The 25,435-nt window shown below is 38.9% G+C and overlaps 1 protein-coding gene across 4 annotated transcripts in view; it reads left to right on the forward strand.

Annotated features, from left to right (window-relative positions):
- FAM21C (family with sequence similarity 21, member C) overlaps nucleotides 1-21,414 on the forward strand; it is a 156,768-nt gene extending 135,354 nt beyond the window's left edge. For 2 of the 4 annotated variants that reach the window (XM_006897714.1, XM_006897716.1), the window contains 8 exons: nucleotides 5,105-5,287; nucleotides 8,075-8,203; nucleotides 8,310-8,390; nucleotides 8,927-9,046; nucleotides 10,915-11,088; nucleotides 14,298-14,903; nucleotides 15,706-15,883; nucleotides 21,278-21,414. In XM_006897714.1, coding sequence (XP_006897776.1) covers nucleotides 5,105-5,287; nucleotides 8,075-8,203; nucleotides 8,310-8,390; nucleotides 8,927-9,046; nucleotides 10,915-11,088; nucleotides 14,298-14,903; nucleotides 15,706-15,883; nucleotides 21,278-21,414 — 1,608 coding nt within the window. Of the gene's footprint in view, nucleotides 1-5,104; nucleotides 5,288-8,074; nucleotides 8,204-8,309; nucleotides 8,391-8,926; nucleotides 9,047-10,513; nucleotides 10,577-10,914; nucleotides 11,089-14,297; nucleotides 14,904-15,705; nucleotides 15,884-21,277 lie in introns of all 4 variants that reach the window. The other 2 variants (XM_006897713.1, XM_006897715.1) reach the window with 2 other exon arrangements.
- The last annotated feature ends 4,021 nt before the right edge of the window (nucleotides 21,415-25,435 follow it).

Here is a 25,435-nt window from a genome sequence, read left to right on the forward strand (position 1 = left end):
TAATATAGGCATAGATCAGTAGTAATTATAAAATACAATGTACATGAATGATTATATAAAATAATGTATATGAATGACTGCAAACCAAAATATATTTTAAAAATATAATCACACAACTGAGCTCGCTGCTGCCCTTGATCTTGGGGTTGTTGTGGGCGCCTGGGGCGCAGAAATCATGACTTTACTGAACATGGTCCGCGACTACTGGGTTCATGTGCTTCTTCCTGTAGGATTTTTGATTGGATATTATCTAGACAGAAGGAATGACGAAAAACTAACTGCCTTCCGCAATAAGAGTATGTTATATAAAAGAGAATTGAGAGACAATGAAGAAGTCACTTGGAAGTAAAGGCTGTGGCTGAATTATAAAATGTTTCTTAAATTGTGAGAAAAATAAATTACTTTTATTATTTGAAAAAATATATAATCACACAATAATGAAAAAATATATATGCAAACATATCAAATACGATGTTACTTGGGATCTCAAAACTATCTGGGGAAATAAGCTATAATCTATCTTAGCATGGAAAACTACAGAGCCACTAACAATGAAGATATACTGACTTAGAGAGATGATGAGACCCCAGAATAGGAAAATACTCTTTTTCTACATCTTCCTTTTTAAAGCATCAATGATTAAAAAAAATTTAAAAATCCGTGATTAAAAATTAATGAAAAAACCTCATCAACCAACTTCTTAGGACATGAATGAGCAAAAAGGCCAGAAAATGATTTGGAGTTTATTTGTAGAGAGCATATTCTGTAAAAATTATCTGCCTAGGAAAGGGAATTTATTGGCTAACACAGATAAAATAAAAGTTCTATTTTCCAGATTCTTAACCCAAATCTTTTAGCCTGTCCTGTGTCTTATCAACTGACTTAACAAAACTGACTCAGTGGAAAACTGAACATAGGTTAGCAAGAATGAGTTATTTATTGAAACCAAGAATGCTTCAACTGTTAAAAATATATTATAGATAATGTATTGACTAATAAGTACAGATCACATACATCCTTCTTTTCTTCTTCTAATTGCCATCAAATTAGAACCAACTCATTAGCTGATCCTCCAGCCGGCTAGCAAGTCTGTAAATCACAAGGGCAGGGATTACCCATCTTTCTACCACCAGGGAGGCACCACATTTGGGTTAGCAACATAACTCCCTATGAGCTACACTTGCAGAGTTCCCTGTCATATGCATTCACTAACAAATTTCAAAGAATTAAGAAACATTAAATATACTAAAATTAAAATAAAACTGAAAATCACCTTCTATTCTTTGATTAAGTTAAAAGAATTTGGGATCCTAGAGTACAAGATGTTGTTTGTTAAGTGCTGTTGAGTCGACCCTTGAAGGAGAGTCCTCAAGGCTTGGGTGCCTTTCATCCTCTCTCCAGGTTCATAGGGTTTCTGGGGGCAAGCTATTACAGAAGTGGATGCCACTCCTCCTTCCACGCTTGTTTTAATTGGGGAGCTCCACCCCACTCTCTTTCTACATTGGGTAACTGACCATTAATGCATTTGACACATTAGTGTCACAGTGTTCAGCCTCACAGCAACCACAAGTTACCACTGTACGGTAACTTGTACACCAGGGCTATACTACCTAGAGCAATGTCTGAACAAAAACAATGAAAGACAGACCAGAGGGCCGTGGATTAAAAGTCACCCACCTTTGGCTTGGTAGCATCGCTTCCTGTCCACTGGGCCAGCTGCTCGCTCTCTATGTTGATGTTATGGTTAAGGGCTGTCGAGTTGCAGGCAAGTCATAGCAACCCTATGAAGGCGAGTCCTCGATGCTTGGGTGCCTTTCATCCTCTCTCCAGGTTCATAGGGTTTCCGGAGGCAAGCTCTTATGGAAGTGGATGCCACTCCTTCCAAGCTTGTTTTAATTGGGGAGCTCTACCCCACTCTGTCTGCATTGGGTAGCCAACCATTAACATATTTGACACATCAGTGTCACAGTGTTCAGCCTCACAGCAACCAAAAGTGACCGCAGTACAGCAACTTGTACACCAGGGCTATACGACCTAGAGGAATGTCTGAACAAAAACAATGAAAGACAGGCCCGAGAGTACAAAGTAGCAAACAAAATCATTAGCTCTTGTGTAACACATTTGCAAGTTTTGCTCACAACACTGATTAAAAACTTTTTTCCCCCTTTGCTTCTTTTCAAACAAGCCATACCTATACTATCCACAAGGCATTCTGTATTTCTAGACTTTTTATTCATAATAATCATTTCTGTTTCACAAGTGCCATATAGATTTATGATAATCTAACCTTGGCACTAAAAACTAGCCTCTTATTGATTGTTACTTTTTTCAGAGTTTCAGAAAGTTTTACAGTAATTTTTCTATGAAATATTCAGTATTGGATTCTGTAAATTCAAGGAAGATGCTACTAATCTAGATCAGCCCAGAGCTGAACTCTCCAGACAACAGTTGCCAAAGTTTCTACCAATTCTAACACCAGCTCTCTCACTGTACTTCTGTACAGCTGTTACACTGTACCTCTTTTCTGGGCTTAATAATCTGTTGTAATGGTCATGAAGAACTCACTGCTGTGCTTTCGGCTAAATAATTTCTTAAGAAGCAGAGGACAGCTTGGGAGCAGGATTAAAAGGCTAAAACTACAGTAAGGATCAGGAGTTGAGTAGGCAGACGCCAGTGTCCTTCAGTGCCAGACAGCTCTCTCAATTGCTCTTGAGCATGCAGGCCTCACCTCAAGCCCCTCAGCATGGGGTATTCAGCCTCCCTGGGACCGAATCCTTTTGGCCTCCAACTGATTGTGCTCTCTGTGCTGCAAGGCTACTTCTAGGCCTGTGCCACAGGCTTCACCACAAGCTTCGCCACAGGCCCTTTTTCTAGGCCTCTGGCTGTCTTCAGTGTTGCAGCCCTTGACATGTGTCACAGCTCTATTAGGACTTTTACTGCCTCCTTTCTGCTGCTGCTTTGTTTTCTCTTTTCACTTCTTTGTACTCCTTCCTGCTTCTGTCCCTAAAACATCAGTTGGGCTCACACAAACTGCTCATTTTCAGATTGGCCCCTCCCATGAAGGAGCTTGTCTACAAGGTCACTAGTTCTCACTTGGTAGGTCACAGACACCTCATTTGCATTGCCTATAATCAATTTATTTACACATTGTATTGACCAAATCCTTCAAAGTTCTTAGCATTCATAGGATACAGCCTACCAGTCAAAAAGTGTTAGACCAGGCTGTTTACAGTAGAAAATGTAACAGAACCTTTAAGGTAGGATCCAACAGCAGCAGTAATTCCTTACTACTTAAGGTAACAGTCTATCCAATGTTTTTCCCCTCTAGAACAAAGACCACCAAAAAAAAGGAATTCTTTTAAAAATATTATCAATCACAAAATAAGTGAAATTTGTTTTTCTCCTAAAATTTAGCTTTCTTCTCTTGAATTATCTTCCCTTGAGAAACCAGTAGATGACATCGCTGACCTAGTGTGGGAATCTATTATATACAATTGTCTTCTGTCTCTGGACACTTTTTCTCCTCCTTTTTCTTGTACACTGGGGTCCTACTGTGTCCACATACTGAGTGAGGTTTACTCTTTTTCCTAGAGGATATCTATAGAATACTAGTTTTTCTTTTCTGTTTAAGCTCCTTGAGACTGCAGTGATGACAGCATTAGATTATACCTGGGTTGTTTGATGTTATCTTTCCCTGTAGTTGAATTCTAGATCCTTTATTTATATTCCTGCAGCACCTGACTTATTACAGTCATAGGGAGTTCCATATTTGGTTTTTGTTACTTATTATAGTACCTTTTCCCTGCCTATGAGCTCTTGAGGATTGGCACTAGTTCTGTTTTGACAATTATATCTGTAGTATAGCACATCAACATATGTCCAATAGATACTTTATAAATAACAAATTTCTTATAAGGTGTTGATATTTTTTTGTCACTTAACTACTCTTAACTTGGGGTACCGGTCATTATTGACAGCATGTTATATTTTAAATGGGAATTTTCTTCTTGGTGTTACATTAATGATACTGCTTATGGTAACTGGTATATTAGCTGAATTTGATACTTAATGCATAAATGTTTCATTTCAGTATTATGTTAGAGATTCTCCTAATAGTGTATGTGTATGTATGTGCCTGATTTTATAAGTTTTCCCTTCAGATTTAAGTATTTAGTAAATTCAAGTGTGTACATAACTTAATTCACACACTATCCAACCACATGTATGTGTACGATATCCTAAAAGAATTTTTCCTCAAAGGGAAAGTAGCTCTCTTTTTGTTTACTATTTCTGCCTAATAGTTTAAGTGCTTTCAGGTTGGCATAGTTTAAAGGAATAGTGGCTCCAAGGGAGAAAGATGGGCAGTCTTTCCTATGAGATTTACAGCCTCCAGAAACTCAATGGATGGTTCCAATTCACTGACATTGAAAGCGAGAGAGTGGTTTCAGAGACTCCAAATCCATATTCTTGCAGCACTGGGCTGTTGATGGTGTACAGACAGGTGAGGCATAGGATATGGTGTGGGGCATTTCTGTGTCCAGTGGAAGATTTGGACCTGATTGGGCTGCTTGGGCAGGAGGAACAGCAGGCAAGGCTAAGTACTCTCTCTCTGCTTCTCTTGCCTCTCTCAGCTGCCACCACTGACAGTACCCCTTCCTCTGACCTCTGTCAGGAGCTCCAGCAGCAGCAATTAGGATAACTGGAAGTCAATTCCTGTAAAGTATTGATATAGTATTCACATAACATCCAAATCTCACAGTGCCATATTATTTAATAGTGTATTATTAGTGTTGTGTTAAAAAATTTATGATCACCTCCCAACTTTTGACATTTGTGTTCTCTCTATGACTTAGAAATGACTTGTACCTCATGAGTGATTGTGTGGATTGAGGTTATATTTCCTTCACTTGAGTAACACATGGGTGTTACTCATGGCTCAAAACTGAGGAGTAAAATCATGTCTGTGAACTATTAACCTCAGTATTTTATGATCTGCAAGTAAACATGTGATATGCATGTTAATTAAAGTATGGAGCAGCTTGCAATGCCTTGTAATAAAGTTTATATATCTAGGTCTTATTTATTGTCTCCTTTGCATTTTCAGGAAGTGCCTGTGGCCATATCTACTAAGCCAGCAGTCAAATTTTGTGATACACTTACTTCATCATCTTCACTGGACAAAGAAGCCAAGGGTAGAATAAAAACTGTTCTTAGTTTGTTTGATGAGGAAGAGGATAAAACACAAGAGCAAAGCAATATTCTCTCTCCACAGAGAGAAGTACAAAAGGTGAGCAAAAAGTAATAAAGAACAGAATCCTTTCAGTAGACACAGAAAAGTATTTGACAAATTCCAACATTCTCCATTATCAGGCATAAAACCTGATAAAGGCCATCTGTGCAAACTCATAGTCTAAATTACACTCATTAGTTAGACTACATGTTCCTATCCTTCAAGTTCCAGAATAAGACAAGGATGTCTGCTCTCACCACTTGCTGGGAAGACAATTATGCCAGAAAAGGAAAGGAAAGCAGATTATGTAATATGTAAAAAAAAAAAAGTAGAAAGCAGAATATGTAATACTTTTAGTTTTGCAGATGACATGAGTTTACATGTAGAAAATCCTTAGAAATCATTTAAAATCCATTTTTAACCTTAATGTTCTCAGAGACTATGGTCCTTAAGCCTTAAGGACTATGGCTTATTCTCTCATGGTTTCCCTTAATGTGTACTGTGACTCATAGAGACTTTTTAACCTTGTTCAATCCTGGCCATCCTTACAGACTTCATCATCCTCAAGCCCATAGAAGACTAGTCAGTCTTCTCACCATCATTTGTTGTCTACTGTCCTATTGAACTTTTCTATTATTGCTGAAGTAAGATGTTACTTCATCTCCCTACTATCTAATTATCTTGATTATTCCTTCATATGTGTGTTAGCCATCTGAAAATCTTTTGTATCTTTTAATGTTTTCTTCCCATTTTGTAATTGAGTTGTTTATCTTTTTGTGTTGGAGTTGCTACTATAAATTTTAAAGATAAGTTCCTTGTCAGACATATCTCTACCAAATCTTTTTTAGCCACTCTATATGTTATTTTTTTAAATTTATTCTTTTTTAAATAATGTTTGTATTTTTCACACTTTCCTTCATTGACATTGTGTTTCATACAATCAATCCCATACATTGTGTTTTATAAAATTAATCACCTTGGAGAAGTGTTTTGATGTACATAAAAATTTAATTTTGAGAAGACCTCAGTTGTCTAGCTTATATCTTCTACTGTTTGTTCATGTTTGGTTACATTTGATAGGCCATTCTTGTTATAGATTAGGCTTTATATTTAGGTCTTTGATCCATCTTGAATTATGTTTGTATATATTGTAAAACATTGACCTTGTTTGTTTTTCTGCAAATGGATAGCAAGTTTTGCTAGCATTGTTTATTAAAGAGATTGTTTTTTCCATTTTTTTATCAAAAACAAATTACTAATAATGTGCTTACTTTTTCAAACTGTTTTAGTGATATTCTGTCTGAGTTTTTGAGATTTTTTTCTCTATATAGAATCATGCTGTTGTTGTTGGACAGGGAGAAACAATGAAAGTTATACAAGTGTTCAGGTCTTTCATTCATAGGGTAACTATGAGTCATCTCTGACTCGACAGCACTTAACAGCAATAACAGCAGCAACACAGAGAGAGCTCTACTGGCCTAGTGGATAGAAAGTTATGCTAACAAGCCAAAGGTGGGTGATTTAAATCTGTGGCACTCAGGCCGGTTTTAATTGTTTTTGGTCAAACATTCTTCTAAGTGGTATAGCAGTGGTCTGTTCATTTGCTGTACAGAGGTAATTCATGGTTGCTGTAATGTTAAACACTGTGACACTGATGTGTCAAATGTGATAATGGTTACTCATGGTCCACAGTGTTTGGTTGAGCTTCCCAATTAAAACAAGCTTGAAAGCAGAGTGGCATCCACTTTCAAAATAACTTGCCTCCAGAAATTCTATGAACATGGAGAAACGATGAGAGTTATACAAGAGTTCAGGTCCTTCGTTCATGGGGTCGCTTTGAGTTGTTTACAACTTGACGGGACTTAGCAACAACAACAACAACAAAAACAACAAATCATATAATCTACAAATAGGAACAGTTTTACTTCTTATTTGAAAAATTGCATTCTCTTTGCCCCCCCCTCCTCTTTTTTTCTTTTTCATTCTTCCTTACTTGCTTTAATTCTGTCGCCAAGACTTCTGGCAAATACTGAATGCTATTGTTATTTTCCATTAAGTCAGAACCAGCTCTCAGCTAATGATGATGGGATTGGGATGCACACATAACCCCTCTAATCAGTGGCTGAGATTAAACTGTTAACTTTTTTTTTTCCTGTGAGAATGAGATCTCAAAATAACTAATTACTTTTTAGTTGGAACCAGCTCATTGCTGACCTTCCAACAGGTTATCAGAGGCTGTAAATTACACAGGTGAGATTGCCCATCTTTCTCATGCAGAGAAACTGGTGGATTTGAGTATCAGAGATGTGTTGCCTGTGGGTCAGAAGTACAACTCCCTGAGAGATTACCAGTCAGATAGAACTTGTTTAACTTCATGTGCTTTCCCCCTGTAATTATTTTCATTATAGAACTAAAAGGTTTTTGTTTCTAATGAACAAATACAGGCATTTTAAAAAAAACTTGAATGAAGATCTTTCTAGGTTATATATGTACTTTCTATAAATATACTTTGTACTCTGGTGGCTTAGTTATAAGGACTTGGTCTACTAACCCAACGACGGACAGTTCGAATCCACTCGCTGCTCTGGGGAGGAAAATAGGCAATCTCTTCCCAAGGGATTTACAGCCTTTGAAAACCCTCTAGAGGGTCACCTATGAGTTGATCCCAATCAGATGGTACCAAAAACAACAACAACTCATTTTAACAGCTACACTGTATTCCATTGCATGAATATATTCAGGTCCCTACTGATTGATACTCAGGCTGCCGTGCATGTCTATACCTCTCTTTCTGATTTTCTTGAGATGGTTGATTACATGGCTGACTTCATCTCTTTTCCTCAGAATCTCAATTCTGATGCCCGCCCCAAGAGCACGGGTGTCTTTCAGGATGAAGAGCTCCTTTTCAGTCATAAACTACAAAAGGACAATGACCCAGATGTTGACCTGTTCACTGGCACAAAAAAACCCAGGGTTAGTTACCCACATTATAATTTGGTTAATATATTAGATATTATGAATATCTAATTCATGTTTTTTGTTTTGAGTCTTGAATTAAAATTTTATCTGTTCCTTCTAGTCATTAGAGCCACATGTTGGAAGCCTTTTTGAGGATGATGAAGATGATGATCTTTTCAGCTCTGCTAAGCTTCAACCTTTGGTACACGGAGAGTGTGGGAAGGTTGTAGGAAAGGATGTTAATATGTTGCTTTATGGTTAGGGAAAACCCATAGAGAGATGGTGCTTACTAATAAAAGAGAGGTGAATAATGTGCTGATGAGGGAATAATTGCTGGGTGGAACTGTTCTTATTGTTTCCCATCTTACTTTACCTTTTTCAAAATCTAAATCAGTTACTTATTAAGATTTTCTCAGTGTGGTATAAATGTGTTTTATTTTAAAGTTGTTTCTTAAAATCTATACATTGTGGTTACTAAAATAGATACACCTTTCCAGTATAAGGCTTTAATCTGAGTCTTTGTGTGTGTAATTTCCCCTACCTCAGTAAATACTCTCTTTTTATCATAAATAGAATTCTTTAGAATGTTCTTTCAGAGTAACTGTTTTCAAGAAAATGCAATACTCATTGAAGAAAGAGTTTTTAGAAGTGAGGTTCTTTTTCTGTACAATGATTTGAGTTTTTTGAAAAAACTCTTAGGAAACTGGTCAGATTTTGGGTACTTGTTTTATTTTGAAGGTACCAGAAAAGAAGGTAGTGCAAAAAGACCTCCCTGTCTCATCTTTCAAGAACCAGAAGCATCCCGAATCTACTCAGGGTATCAAAGAAAATGACATAAAGAAATTGGAAACACCTCAGGTGGGAACTGAGTGCTTACAGGATATTCAGCTCTTGTTCATTCCTCAAAATAAATAAACTCCATTATGAAACCCTAAAATAATTTAGAATTTTCTCCAATGAAGAGAAAGCATTAACTTGGCCTTCCTCTCTTTCTTTACTGAACTTCCAACTCTTCTTTATTTTGGGTTCATCTTCATGACTCAGTATATGCCATTATTATTTTCAGAGTTATTTTTATCATTTTCAGTATAGATTTAAGAGAGGACGATAGTCTTTTAGTAAGAACCTCAGTTTTATCCTCTAGGACACCTTGGAATAGGATTAAATGTGACACAGTAATACCATACCTTTCATTGTTTCTTCTTTGGAATTATTGTTGCTAGGCCTCTCTCCTTAGACAAGTACAATCTTGGAATAGACCAGGTTTATAGATGAGAATACAACTGACCAGAAGCCACTGCATGTCTCTCTGAGGCTATCATGTCCTGAAATTAGACACCTGGACTAGCAGATCTCCAGTGACTTTTCTCAAGCCTCAGATAGATTCTTGCTGTGTTGGATAACCAGCATAGCAGTTCAACCTATTTGTTAGGTTTTGGTACCCTGATCAAACATGCTTCTTGTGAATCTTTCCCCCTCACTCCATTTTTGTCTCCCTTTACTCCATGTAAAACCTAACTACTTCTATTTATACTGCAAATGAGAAGGGATAAGTGACTTGATGTTTGTTGTTGTTGTTATGTGTCATCGAGTCATTTGCGACTCATAGCGACCCTATGTACAACAGCCCTAACCCCTACTCTATCCTGTGCCAATCACATTGCCTCCGACACACCCATCCTGATTACCCCAGTCACGGAATCAATCCACTTCATAGAGGGTCTTCCCCTCCTGCGCTGCCCCTCTACTCTACCCAGCATGATGTCCCTCTCTAAAGACCTGTCTCTCCTTAAAACATGTCCAAAGTATGTCAGACGAAGCCCCAGAATCTTTTCCTCCAAGGAGCAGCCTGGTTTAACCCTCTCTAGGATGAATCTGTTTTCTTGGCAGTCCATGGTACATTCAATACTCTTCTCCAGCACCACAGCTCAAAGGGGTCAATTCTCCTTCTATCCTCCCTAGTCATTGTCCAACTCTTTGATGCATAACAAGTGATTGCAAAAACCATGGCCTGTATCAGGCACACCTTAGTCTCCAGAGAGACACTGTTGCTCTTGAGTACTTTAGAGAGGTCCCTAACAGCAGACTATCCCATCGCAATACAGTTTTTGATTTCCTGGCTGCTGGTACCAAGAGTGTTGACCGTGGAGTGAAGAAATATTTTGAGACCCCAGGTTGGGTTTGGATGCCTTTTCCTTTATAGAGCTGCAGAATGATGATGAGCTTTATTCTACAACAGAGGAGTGTACAGGAGTTGGTATAATCCAAGAGACACTTTACATGCTATTGCCTCAATGAATTTTAACTGAATGTAATTTCACACAGGACTCATCAGGTCCCGCAGCATTTAAAACCAAAGAACCATCCACTCGGATCGGGAAAATACAAGTAATTATAACAATTTTAGAGTCTTCTTTTTCTGCCTTGTGGCATCTATAAACTTTTTTTTATTTTTATTTTGGTCAAATGCTGCCAAGCATTTTCTTTTCTCTTCCCCCAACCTTCTGGTTGTTGTTTGTTGTGTGCTGTGTCTTGAACATTTCCTCTTTGAACTCAGTGGTGGGTATGGTCGTATAACTGTTTAATTTTTGGAGATGGTCAAACTTTATGCATTACTCTTTCTCCTCTTGTCATGTGTACACCTAGTCTCTTTTCATATGCACATTAATTATAATAGACTGTTGTTTAAGAAAGAATGCAGAGTAACTTTCATTTTTCTTCTTCAGGCAAATTTAGTGATTAACCCAGCAACCTTGCTGCCTTCAGTGGTGCCCCAGGTCACTGAAGCAAAGCCTGTGTTGTCCGAATTAGCGCTTTCTTCATCACAACCCGAAAGTGCGGAAGCTGGCGTGAGTTTTGATCTTCCAGCACAGGCCGATACCTTACACAGTGCAAATAAGGTGAGGAAACCTTGCCTGCTTTCTTTTTTGCCTCAAGACAGAACTACTTTAATGTAGCTATCTTGCTCCTCAATTATACATTGCCTAACATCATTTCTCTGCTGGCTCCACTCAGCCTGAAGAATGACGTTCTACTTCTTGGTTTGATGTTGAAAGCCTGTACATCCCATGCTAATCTATGTTTTCAGTTTCACACCATGGCAGTCACCCACTTAAAGCCTGGGCTTGGGCACACCTGCTGCCTATAAGCTCTGTCCACTTCCTGTGACCAGGGTTCTTGTTCTCACCGCAAGCTCTTCTCAAAGTTTACTACTTCTGTAAAATTTTTCCTTGTGTCCTCCAGGTTAGGTCTCACTGTTCTAGAAAGTCGTAGCTGGTCTCTTAAGTAAGCAACACAGAGCTCTTGGTGGTGTGGTCTGTAGGAATGTGCCACGCTGACATTAAGGTTGAACGTCTCTGGCAGTTTGAATCGACCAAAGGCCCCTCAGGACAAAGATGGGCTATCTCCTATGCAACTTACAGCCCTGAAAGCCTCCTGGAGGGTCAGCTAAGAGTCACTCTGTATTCAAAGGGGATGATTTTGAGTTAAGTAAGCAATAGTATGTAGGATAGTTCTGGAAAATGCATTGTTGTTGTTGTTGTTATGTGCCGTCGAGTCGTTTGCGACTCATAGCGACCCTATGCACAACAGCCCTAAACCCTGCTCTATCCTGCGCCAACCGCACTGCCTCTGACACACCCATCCTGATTACCCCAGTCACCGAGTCAATCCATCTCATAGAGGGTCTTCCCCTCCTGTGCCGTCCCTCCACCCTCCCAAACATGATGTCCCTCTCCAAGGACCCATCCCTCCTGGCAACATGTCCAAAGTATGTCAGACGAAGCCCCAGAATCCTTGCCTCCAAGGAGCAGCCTGGTTTAACCCTCTCTAGGATGAATCTGTTTTCTTGGCAGTCCATGGTACATTCAATACTCTTCTCCAGCACCACAGCTCAAAGGGGTCAATTCTCCTTCTATCCTCCCTAGTCATTGTCCAACTCTTTGATGCATAACAAGTGATTGCAAAAACCATGGCCTGTATCAGGCACACCTTAGTCTCCAGAGAGACACTGTTGCTCTTGAGTACTTTAGAGAGGTCCCTAACAGCAGACTTTCCCATCACGATACGCTTCTTGATTTCCTGACTGCTGGTGCCAAGAGTGTTGACTGTGGAGCCGAGCAAACTGAAGCTGTGAACAATCTCAATCTCTTCGTCATCCATCCTGACGCTGCCAATTGGTCCAGTGGTGAGAATCTTTGTCTTCTTGACATTGAGCCTCAGTCCATACTGAAGGCTGCGGTCCTTGACCCTTCGCAGCGAGTGCATGAGGTCTTCCTCAGTTTCAGCAAGCAGGGTTGTGTCATCTGCATAACGCAGACTGTTAATAGATCTTCCACCAATCCTGATGCCACAATTCTCCTCATAGAGCCCAGCCTCTCGGATAATCTGCTCTGCATACATGTTGAAAAGGTATAGAGACATGATGCATCCCTGGCGCACACCCTTTCCAATTGTGAACCATGCATTGTTACCCTGCTCTGTTCTGACTACTGCCTCTTGGTCCAAGTATAGGTTTCGCATTAGCACAATTAAATGTTCTGGGATTCCCATTCTTCTCAGAGTCAGCCACAGTTTGTTATGATCCACACAGTCAAATGCCTTTGCATAATCAATGAAGCACAGATAGACATTCTTCTGGTATTCTTTGCTTTCAGCCAAGATCCATCTAACATCAGCAACAATATCCCTAGTACCACGACCCCTTCTAAACCCAGCCTGGACTTCCGGCAGTTCTCTGCTGATGTGCTGTTCTAATCGTTTTTCGATAATCTTCAGTTGAATCTTGCTTGCATGTGAAATCAATGACACTGTTCTGTAGTTTCCACACTCAGTTGGGTCACCTTTCTTTGGAATGGTAACAAATATAGATCTCTTCCAGTCAGTTGGCCAAGTTGTTGTTCTCCGTATTTCTTGGCACAACTTGGTGAGCACGTCCAGGGCAACATCTTTTATCTGAAATATGTCAATTGGTATACCATCTATTCCTGGGGCCTTATTTTTTGCTATTTCCTTCAAAGCAGCTTGAACTTCTTCCTTCATCACCATAGGCTCTTGCTCACATGTTATTTCTTTAAATTCCTCTGTATCTGCCAATTCCTTTCTATATAGTGGCTCAGTATATTCCTTCCATCTTCTTTTAATATTTCCTGGATCATTTAATATTCTGCCCAAAGCATCCTTGAGTACAGCTACTTTAGGTTTGAATTTGTTCTTCAGTTCCTTGAGCTTAAGAAATGCTGAGCGACTTCGGCCCTTTTGATTTTCTGACTCTAGCTCCTCGCATATTTCGTTGTAGTATTTTGCTTTTTCATTCCGAGCATCCTTTTGGAATCTTCTGTTCATACAGACCAAATATTTCCAAACTTGTTTTCCCTTTGGAAACTATGTGAAAATCCTTGTCATCTCTGTTACTTTCCCCCCCATTAACTATTTTAGTTACATTTAAATTGGCTCTTTCTAATGTTATTTGTAAGACTTCTTTGAAATTGGCAAAAATAGCCCAGTCACGTACTTTGCCTTCTCAAAACTACTTGATTATGTAATTTGGACATTATCATGAATATAACATGATGCTAAAAACTGATACTTTGAGAGTTTTGATTTCTAAGCCATAATTTTATCTATTTTATTTTCTTTATTTAGTGTTTGCTGATTTGAAGAAAACAGCACCTTCCTTTGCTTATTGTCTTTCTCCCTGCCTCTGGAACCTGATTTTAGACTAACCCCTTAATAAAATGTTTAATACCACTCAAAATTAAGGACAAAGTAAAGGCAAGGGAGGATTATCTGGTACAGAGTACCCACATACTCTCTTTCTGGAATTCCTTTGGTACATGAAGTAATTTGTGTGGAATGGAGCTGAAACTGCACTCAAGATTAAAAAATAAGAATCACTGAAAGATTAAGAATGATTTTGTCTTGAAGTTCTGATAGCAATAAAAAAATCTTCCTTCAAAAATATCCCCTTCTGTTTCATAGGTATTATTTTGATTGTAGTGAATTATATAAACTTATCACTATTTGAGTCACTGATCAAATTTTCCACATTGCTTGGAATACTTTTTAAATTTTGATCTTCAAATCAACATCTGATTTTATGCCATTGTAGAGCCGAGTCAAAGTGAGAGGAAGACGCAGACCCCAGACCCGGGCAGCTCGGCGACTGGCAGCCCAGGAATCCAGTGAGACAGAGGACATAAGTGTCACCAGAGGATCAGTTGTGCAGTTAGGCGATGGTTCCATTTCTCCTGATTTCCACCAACCACAGCACAGTGTTACCGGTGTAGAAGATAACTTGGTGACAACTGCCACTCTGACTCTGGAAGGTGGTACTGTGCCAAAATTGGAAAGTAGTCCCTTTGTAAAATCTCTAGATCAGCCTCTTGAGGATGACCTTTTCAAATCTGAAGATGTCTTTTCCAAGAGCACTGAGTCTCAGTCCATTGGGAGAACAGTTAAGGAGAAGACAGCAGAGGCCCCAGTGAGCCAGCCACAGGGACATAAAGAGCAGAGCTCTATTTTCTCTGCTCTTGATGAAACAGGCAGTGATGATGACCTCTTCCAGTCTGTCAAGCCAAAACCAGCAAAGAAAGTCAGTCCCTTTCCTCTCCTGGAAGATGAAGATGATCTCTTTACAGATCAGAAAGGCAAGAAAAATGAGTCAAAATCCACTAATCAACAGGATGCTGTATTCAAAGCACCAGATATTTTTGAGGTAACAGTGCAATCCCAATACATTTTTATGCCTCATTTTATGTTAAGGAAAATATTTGATAGACTCATGAGCTACAACTTACATCAGGCTTATTTCATGGATGCTTGACACCTGCTTACTTGGTAATGATAAGATTCTTTTATTAACAATTCTGAAATTTACTCAGAAGTGATTTTTGTTGTTGTATCATAAAGGGCATAGTTCTTGGCCTTAACAGTTGATTCGGTTTTGATTTTTATTGTCTTTGAAAATTTGTTGTGTGATTCTACTGCTTTAGAATGTCACTCTGGGACATATATAAAAGTGTATCAGTCCACTTGAGTGTTTCAACTGTGGTCATGGAGCTCAAAGTTGAGTGCAGTAAAGGCCTTCTAAGGCACATGCTGAGCAGATGTTTGAGCTTGTTGGTGTTAGAGGTACAAGGTGTTTGACTCTCCCAGAGAGAGTAAAGGGATAGAAACAGCAGAAGGCAATTTAAGATGTTTTTATGATCTAAGAAAACAACCCATGGCAGTGGGTCAGAGCTGAGGGGATTTCAGGGAGGGAGGGCTATTTGAGAGAGAAGATTGTTAGAGAAGGCCTCTTTGGCAGAGGTAGTAGCCATAAAGCTTAGACTAGAAGAGTGAGGGCTGTCACCATGCAGAGATCAGGAGTGCACTCTTCCAGGCACAGGTGGCCCTGGAGTAACTGTTCCAAAGGAGAAGTCCAGAACATTGCCCATTTGCATTTCATAACTTGTTGAAGTATTTTTAATGAGACAGACTAATTTAACATTCTTTCACTTGCTTTTTGGCTAAACAAGGATGATATATTTGCAACAGAAGCAGTCAAACCATCACAAAAAACAAAAAAGAAGGAGAAAACACTGGAATCCAACTTATTTGATGATAACATTGATATCTTTGCTAACTTAACTGTAAAACCAAAAGAAAAGCCCAAAAAGAAAGTGGAGACAAAGTCTATATTTGATGATGATATGGGTAAGTTTACTTTTTTACATAAGACTTAGAGAATTGCTTTTTCTGCTGCCTTTGTCCTGATCCTTTCCTGCAATATGTTCCCATGAAATTTCTTTTAGTTTGCTATGTAACCCCCAAGTAAGGCTTATAAGGACTAGTTTTTTTTTGGCGGGGGTGGTTGGTAATTTTTTAAATTTTAATAATTTTAATCAACATTTACAGAGGTTTTGGATTTCCATTCATTCATTGCTGCACTTCTCTCCTGCCCACATCCCCCGCCCCCCAGTTCGCTCCTCTCTTTGAAAAGTAAAAGAAAAACTCCCTCTCTGGTACACAATCCCACCCCACCCCTCCCACTGCCCCAAGTACATTCCACTCTGCAGCCTTAATTGTGGACTCTTGTGATAACCATAATACCCTAACATACATCACTTTTAAATTATTCTCTCCCTCATCTGTTTCAGTGCGGTATACACAATTTATCCAGTTTTTCTCAGTCTTACCCCAACCCTGATATCAGTCCCATTTTACAGCAGTGGCACCAAGCAGTATTTGTCCTTTTGTGACTGAGATATTTCACTCAGCATAATGTCCTCCAGGCTCACCCATTTTGAATAATATTGAATGAGTTCCTTGTTTTTCAATGCAGCGTAGTATTCCATTGTGTGAATATACCACAGCTTCTCTATCCATTCGTTTGCTGATGGGCACCTGGGTTGTTTCCAACTCCTTGCTATTGTGAACAGCGCTGCGATAAACATGGGTGTGAATGACAGCCTTTTTAACAAATGGTGTTGGCATATATGCAGAAGAATCAAGCAAGATCCATACCTCACTCCATATGCAAAAACCAACTCAAGGTGGATCATGGACCTAGGACTAAAACCAAGGACTAAAAACTTCATTAAAGAAAAGCTTGGAAGAACTCTAGTAGTCCTAATCCACAACATAAACAGTCTTCCAAGTATCCTAAAAAATCTACAACTAGGAGAAGATAAAATAGATGAATGGGACCTTCTAAGAATCAAATTCCTATGCACACCCAAAAACTTCTCCAACAGGGTAAAGATGGAAGTCACAGACTGGGAAAAAGTATTTGGTAATGACACGTCAGATAAGGGACTTATATCTAGAATTTATAAAATACTTGAGCACCACAACAAGATAAAGGTAAATAATCCAATTGAAAATGGGCACAGGATGTGAACAGACACTTCACCAAAGACACTGAGATGGCCAACAAACAAGCAAATGAAGGAATGTTCAAAATCCCTAGCACTAAGAGAGATGCAAATTAAAACAACTATGAGATATCATCTCACCCCAGTCAAAATAGCAAAATTTAACAGAACAGCAAGCAACAAATGCTGGCGAGGTTGTGGAGAAACTGGAACCCTGATTCACTGTTGGTGAGAGTGTAAAATGGTGCAACCTCTGTGGAAGGCGGTATGGCACTTTCTCAAAAAGTTGCAAATAGAGATACCATTTGACCCAGAAATTCCACTACTGGGAATATACCCTAAACAGACCATAACAGACATCCAAGCAGATATATGCATACCCATGTTATCGCAGTTTTGTTTACAATGGCAAGGAGTTGGAAACAACCTAGGCGCCCATCAACAAATGAATGGATAGAGAAGCTGTGGTATATTCACACAGTGGAATATTACACTGCATTGAAAAACAGGGAACTCATTCAATATTATTCAAAATGGGTGAGCCTGGAGGACATTATGCTGAGTGAAATATCTCAGTCGCAAAAGGACAAATATTGCATGGTGCCACTGCTGTAAAATGGGACTGATAGCAGGGTGGGGGTAAGACTGAGAAAAACTGAAACAGATGAGGGAGAGAATAATTTAAAAGCAATGTATGATAGGGTATTATGGTTATCACAAGAGTCCACAATTAAGGTTGCATAGTGGAATGTACTTGGGGTGGGGGGATTGTGTACCAGGGAGGGAGTCTTTCTTTTACTTTTGAAAGAGAGGAGCAAACTGGGGGGTTGGGGGGAGAGGGCTGGGCGAGGTAGAGCAGTGCAGCAAGTAATGAATGGAAATCCAAATTCTCTGTAAATGTTCATTAAAATTATTTTTTTAAAAATTTTTTAAAAAAAGAAATAGCAGCATAAACTCAGGGATAAATAAACAGCAGTGGGCATGCAGCTGCCAACTAGGAGACAATAAGGAATGGTGAGGTCTGTAGTGAAGTGAAGGCAGCAGGTCTTACCAGAGGGAGGAGCCATACAGGAATCTGACACCCTCGCTGGAAACTTTTCTAATGTCTCCAAAGTCTCAACTTCTGCAAGAAGGACTAAGAATCATTATCTCCTGTCTTCACCTCTTCCCCTACCTGCTGTCATGTTGAGTGTTACTTAGTCCTGATCCCTGGTGGGTGATGAGATAATCACATTCTCTCAGCCTCCACCCAGAGGCCAGGCCTCTCTGGAGCCTAATCTCAGGAAAAACCACTCCATCTCTTAGTTTCCACCTCAGTCTGGCCTCCTATCAACACCATCACTGCCTTAAAGATCCTCAGTATCTCGTCAGTTCTGCTGCTTCTCCAAGGCCCATTTTTAGTATTCATTTCTAGAACAAAAGCTCAATATTTACCCTAAAATAATTTGTCTTCTAATTCTGTTCCAAATCCAATGGGGAAAATAAGCTAACTGCCAATAAACATAAAATTAATAATAATAATAATAATAATAATAATAATAATAATAATAAGTTGACCCTACGTAGATGGGCTGATTTCTGGGTTCTCAATTCTATTCCGTTGATCTATGTGTCTGTCATTGTACCAGTACCATGCTGTCTTAACCACCACAGCAGTGTAGTAGGATTTGAAAGCAGGGAGTGAGATGCCTCCTACTTTTTTTCTATTTTTAAGGAGTGCTTTGCTTATTTGGGGCTTCTTTCCATAAGGACTAGTTCTTTTAACTGAAGTAACGTTTTAGTATGATGGTTCGACAGCAAGAAATTAGAAGGAGCCCAGAATTTTACCTTTAAATTTAGAGGTATAAATAACTTTTACGTCAGCACTAATCTGTGACAAGTGTATATTTTCTGAGTTTTGATCAATACATGTATTGTGTGAGCCAAATCTTTGTCAAAATATAGAAGACTAGCATAAAATTTAAAAAATTTACAACCTTGTCATGTTATGAAAGAAGAACCATAAACTACCCAAATGTTAACACAATGGTGTGACTTAAATGTGACGCAGTTGGCTGAATTGGAGTTCTAGCTGGAGCACATAAGTGAGTCAGAGACTTAGAGGGTAGTGCTACTGAATGCAGAAAAATGAGTTTTTGTATCTGTAAAAAATATTTACTTGCCCTCCATAGTATAGCCTTTTATTTTACTAGTGGACTAGATAGTCAACCAATAACTTTAAATGTAGAGCTTCTACATTTATTGCATAAGATGTGGTCTTAAGCCAAATTATATATATATATAGTTCCTGTTCCCTCATTTCTCTCCCATTTGTAGACTAGAAGACAGCTAATGACTATTCTGTCACCACTGTGTATCTTCTCACAGCCAGTTGTGTACTGTGCACACTTGCTTCATACCACATTGGATACAGAAAAGATTTTGTTATTACCAAAAAATAATACATGCTTATTACTACATGCTCTCTCATTGCCTTCCCATCAGAGTTAACTCATCCTTCAGCTGATTTTCAGAGACTGTAAAACACATAGAGGGGATTGCTCCTCTTTCTCTCAGTGAGGAGCTGATGAATTTGAACCACCAGAGGAAGCACCAGAGAAGTGCTGCCTCTTGGCATGCAACTCCCTACAGAGATGGCTGACAGAGTGTAGATTACTGCAGTTTAGAAAGTGTAAATAAGGGAACTACTGCCCCAAGATATTAACAGTGTGGCATTTATCCTTTCAGGCATGATGACATTAATATATGTTTTTATATACATATAAATAGGTATGTTGTTGTTGCTATGTGCCGTCATATTGACCCCAACTCATAGTGACCCTGAGAACAACAGATCTGAACTTGGACCTATTCTGTGCCCTGCTCACCATTTCTGGTATATGTGAACACATTATGTACATTTTTTTTTAAAAAAGGGATTATATGTATGCTATTCTTTGTGTAGTCCCTATGACGTCGCACTTCTGGCCCTGAGGTGAACTGCCTCTGGCGGTTCAAATCTACCAGTGGCTTCAAGGGAGAAGGATGCAATCTCCATCCCTGTGATTTACAGGCTCTGAAAACCCTCTGTTGGTCAGCTGTACCTTGGTTCTGACTTGACAGCAGTGAGTGTCAGTGTTACACTACTTTTGCTGTTTCTTTTAAGTAATTTAATATTTTACTTAATAGACATCATTCATGTCAGTGCAGAGATCTACTCCCTTATCTTGTAGGTTTCAGGTTTTTTCATATTAGCCTGTTAGTGTCCATCTGGATTGTTTTTAAATTTTCACTATTAGAATAATGTGGTCTTTAACATCTACATATATAATTTTATGTGTACATGCTAAAAATCTCTATAGGCTAGAATTCAAACAGTAACACTACTACATCAGAGTTAAGATTTTATTATTTCATTTGGTTTTTATTCCTTTTTTGAGTGAAAGTTTATAAATAGTGGGTTTTTATACAATCGTTTATAGAAACTTAGTTTTATAACATTAATATTGATTAATGTAGTTAATTATGTGTGGTCAGTAAAACACTACATGAATATTGTCACATTCTTACATTCTTAGCATTGAGATACGTTTATTCTGAAGGAGTGAAGGAGGGTGATTCCTATATTGGAGTTTTCTTTGCTTATTTTTATGGCCTTTTAAAATCTTGTGTATAAAGATAGTAAGATCAAGCACTGGAGTGGGGATCCTGCTGTCCTTCCACCTTTTCCTCTCCTGTGTATATGCACATGTATGCACATATAAACAAAGAGATCCTATGATTTGTATGTGATCTAAAAGCTTGGTAGCAGAGCTGGTACTAGAATTTTAGAGACTCAACTTCCATATTAGTGGGTTTTGGTACTCAGTTCAGTTGTTGTAACTATTGATTTCCTGGTAATGTAATGGTTAAACATGTGGCTGCTAAAGGTCTTGTGATCTGTTCCTATAAAAATGACTGCCTAGAAAACCTTATTGGCAGTTTTACTCTGTCACATGGAGCTAATGACCTGAAATTGTCTCCGTGCCTAGCAGTAGTCTTAAAGAAAGCAGGTCTTGGTACTGCTGAGCAAGTCTGAACTACCAACCTTTGGATGTTGTGCTGGATACAAACAACCAGCACCACCAAAGGACCTTAAGTACTGCCACTAAAACCAGGTCTGTCATGGTTTGTATGCATATGTCTTAAAACACTTGTTTCACTGGTTAAGTAACTTTTTCTCTTCTTTCTCCCCCCCACCCCCAACTTCTTAAAGATGATATTTTCTCTGGTACTCAGCCCAAGGCAACCAAGCCAAAAAGCCGGTCTCCACAGGCAGTACCTGAATCAAGAGCTGAACACAAAGTTTCCAACATATTTGATGATCCTCTGAATGCCTTTGGAGGCCAGTAGAGTATACAGGATATCCAGATCTCATCTTTCCACTTCAGCCTTGACTTACTAATGCTGTCTTAATAATCATTGTCTTAACAGAATTACAAACAGCAAATACTAAAACAGCTAGCTCACTTAATGTACTTATTTTTCTGTACTGATTTTAATAATCATGCTTAATACTGCAGAATAAAATTAGATGTTTCACAGTGCTGATTGGTTTTTTTAATAACTTTTTTATTTGATTAGCTAGAGCAACAAGTCATGGAGGTAATGATTACCAAATAGATGACCACAGAAGTTCTCCCTGGGTATGTGTAATAGAAAATAAAGAGGAAATTATGTGTCCTGACTCATAGCAATATAAGAGGTGATTTCCGCTGATGCCATTGAATTCTGAAGATGGTTCTGCAAATCCTCTTACACAAGGATCAATAAATAACATGTTCTTCCACTCTCTTTGTTTTTTTAACTAAAGCCACATAAGCACACCCATTCATTTGTATGTTGCCTATTGCTGCCACAGGGACCAGAGTGCCTAAAATGCACCAAACTAGTTGCCATCATGCAATTCCAACTCACAGACAAGCTGTAGGACAGAAGAGAGCTACCCAATGGGGTTTACAAGGCTGGAATCTTTATGGAGCAGATTGACTCATCTTTAACCCTGCAGAGCTGGTGGTTCTGAATCATGAACCTTTTGATTGGTATATAGGTACTTTAACCATGGCACCACTGGAAGGTTAGTTATGGGTCAGCTCCAACTCAGTGTCACACAACAACAACTGGTAGCCTAATGGTAAGCTGTGCTGCAAAACCAAAGGCACGCAGTTCGAATCCACAAATTGCTTTGCAGGATGAGCAAACTCCTCTTGTGCAACTTATAGCCACTGAAAACAGGCTGGAGGGTCATCTATGGGTCAGTTCTACCTTGATGGCACACAGCAACAAAGTGTTTTCTGATAAGGCCCCAGGATTTGCTGGAGTACCAGTTGACATATTTCAACAAACAGATACCACAGTGGATGTACCCACTAATCTAAGCCAAGAAATATGGAAGACAGCTACCTGGCTAAGTGACTCAGATCCTTACTTGTTCCCATTCCAAAAAAAAAAAAAAAAGATCATCAACAGAAAGTGGAAATTGTCAAACTATCATTAATAATCACATGCAAGTAAAATTCTGGTGAAGGTTATTAAAAAACAAAACCAGAAAAATAACAGAAAAAGTGTATTGACAGGGAACTGCCAGAAATAAAAGCTGATTCAAAAGAGGCCAAGCATCAGATACATCATCATTGATATCAAGTGGATCTTGGCTGAAAGCAGAAAGATATTAATACATGTTTTATTGACTGTGAAAATTGTAACAAATTACTGCTAACATTAAGAAGAATAAGAATCCCAGAACTTTTAATTATACAAAAAACTAAGAAGAAGTTATCTGAACAGAACAAAGGAACATTTCATGATTTAAAATTAAAGGGTGTGATTTGAGTTGTATCCATTCTCCATACCTATTTCATTTGTATGCTGGCCACATAATTTGAGAGGCTGGACTACATGAAGAAGAATGTCACGTCAGGATTTAAGGAAGACTCATCAATTTGTGTTATGCAGATGACACAACCTTGTTTGCTGAAAGTGAGGAAGACTTTAAATGCTTACTGCAGAAGATCAAAGACTATAGCCTTCAATATGGATTACATCTCAACATCAAGAAAGTAAAAATCCTTTCCACTGGACCAATAGACAACAACATGATAGGTGGAGAAAACATTGAAGTTCTGAAAGATTTCATTTTACTTAAATCCATAGTCAACATCCATGGTAACAACAGCCAAGAAATCATAAGACATGTTGTATTGGGAAGATCTGTTGTCAAGGATGTCTCCAAAGTGCTAAAGAGCAAGGATGTCAGTTTAAAGATTACGGTACACCTGAGTCAAGCTAATGGTTATGTTTTCTTTTTTCATTTGTTTCTTATGCATCTGAAAGTTGACAGAATTATTGATGCTTTTGAACTGTGGTGTTGGAGAAGAGTAGTGAACATCCCTTGGGTTGTTAAAAGAACAAACAAGTCTGTTTTTGAAGGTCTCACATACTTTGGACATGTTGTCAGGGAGGCCAATTCTTGCAGAATAAACATCATGCTTGGAAAGATGGAAAATCAGACAGGCAGAACCTCAGGAACATGTATTGACACAGTGTAACAGTGGGTTTGAGCCTTTCAGGGATAGTGAAGATGGTGCAGGATAGAGCAAGTCTCAGATCTGTTGTTCATAGGGTCACTATGAGTTAAAGTCAACTCAGTGTCGCCTAACAACAGAATGTTCTCTGGCCCTTCAAAGACGTTACAACAATGAATGAATGGAATTCCAAAATCTCTGTAGATGTTCATTGAAATGAAAAATAAATTAAAATATTAAAAAAAGAAAAATAAAAGAGGGATCTTTTATTTCACTGATCCTCTACCTCTCTCTCTAAAAAAAAAAAAAGACGTTACAGACACTAGTAAGATATTAATTTCCATTCCTTAGAGTTCTGCCTTGTCTTCCAGAAGTAGTTGTACATGTTTGTATCATTTATGGGTCAGAGCTGATACACAGCTGACCCTCCAGTGGATTTTACAAGCAGTAAATCACCCAAGAGAATGCCTCACTTTCCCAATAAGCCACTAAAGCTCCTTTACAGAGGTAATAGCAGAGAGAAATGCTTATGATGGAAATTAGTGCCAGCTTTTAGAACAGCACCGACAATTTAACTTTGCAGTGATGGCAAAAGTTCTGTATCTGTGTTTTCAAATACAGTAGCCATATGTATGGCTGATGTCCCTCTTATTTTCCTGTTGTATGCTATCCTGGTGCTAAATATTTGATCAGGAACCATCACACAATCTTATAGACTGCCACATTGGCCTCACTGCCACTTTCTTTAGACACTTATCTGCTGCTTCACCATTAACATAGCATTGGGAGCTGCTCAAGCCTCAGAGTGGCTCCCATAGGTAGGCTCTCATCATCCTTGCTGTTTCGCTTCTCTTAGTTTCTTTTCTTCCTTAGTAAAGTATGAGTGTCTTTCCAAGTCTTGCAGGATTGTGACAGGTTGTTGTTATGTGTCGTTGAGTTACTTGAGACTCATAACTACCCTATATACAACAGACCTATATCCTGCTCTATCCTGTGCCAATCTTACTGTCTCTGACATGCCTACTCCCATTATCCCAGACACTGAATCAATCCATCTCATCAAGGATCTTCTTCTCCTGTGCTTTCCCTCCACGTTCCCAAGCATAATGTCCCTCTTCAAAAACTGGTACCTCCTTCTAATATAGCCAAAGTATGTCAGATGAAGCTTAAGAATCCTTACCTCCAAGGAGAGGCCTGGTTTCACCCTCTCTAGGATGAACCTGTTTGTTCTCCTGGAAGTCCATGTTATATTTAATACTCTTCTCCAGCACCACAGCTCAAAGGCATCAATTCTACTTCTATCATCCCTAGTCATTGTCCAGCTTTCTGATGCATATCAAGAAATTGCAAAGACCATGGCATGAGTCAAGTGCACCTTAATCTTCAGACTGACATCATTGATCTTCAGTACCTTGGAGAGGTCTCTGACAGCAGAATTTCCCAGTGCAATTCGTCTTTTTATTTCCTTGCGGCTTGTACAAAGAGTATTGATTGTGGAGTCAAGCAAACAAACTGTTAACAATCTCAGTTTCTTCATAATCTATCATGGTGCTGCCAATTGGCACACTGGTGAGAATCTTTGTTTTCTTGATGTTGAGCTTCAATCGACATTGAAGGTTGCAGTCCTTGACCTTTAGTAGTAAGCGCTTCAGGTCCTCATCAGTTTCAGCAAGCCAGGTTGTGTCATCTGCATAATGCAGATTGTTGATGAGTCTTCCTCCAATCCTGATGCCACATTTCTCCTCATAGCCTGGCCTCCTGGATGATCTGTATATAGAATGAAAATGTATGGAGATAAGACACATCCCAGGCATAAACCCTTCCTAATTTTGAACCATGCAGTGTTTCCT

Source organism: Elephantulus edwardii, unplaced genomic scaffold (genome assembly GCF_000299155.1).
Source record: "Elephantulus edwardii isolate Elephantulus edwardi_28Jun2011 unplaced genomic scaffold, EleEdw1.0 scaffold00213, whole genome shotgun sequence".
Lineage (NCBI taxonomy): Eukaryota > Metazoa > Chordata > Mammalia > Macroscelidea > Macroscelididae > Elephantulus > Elephantulus edwardii.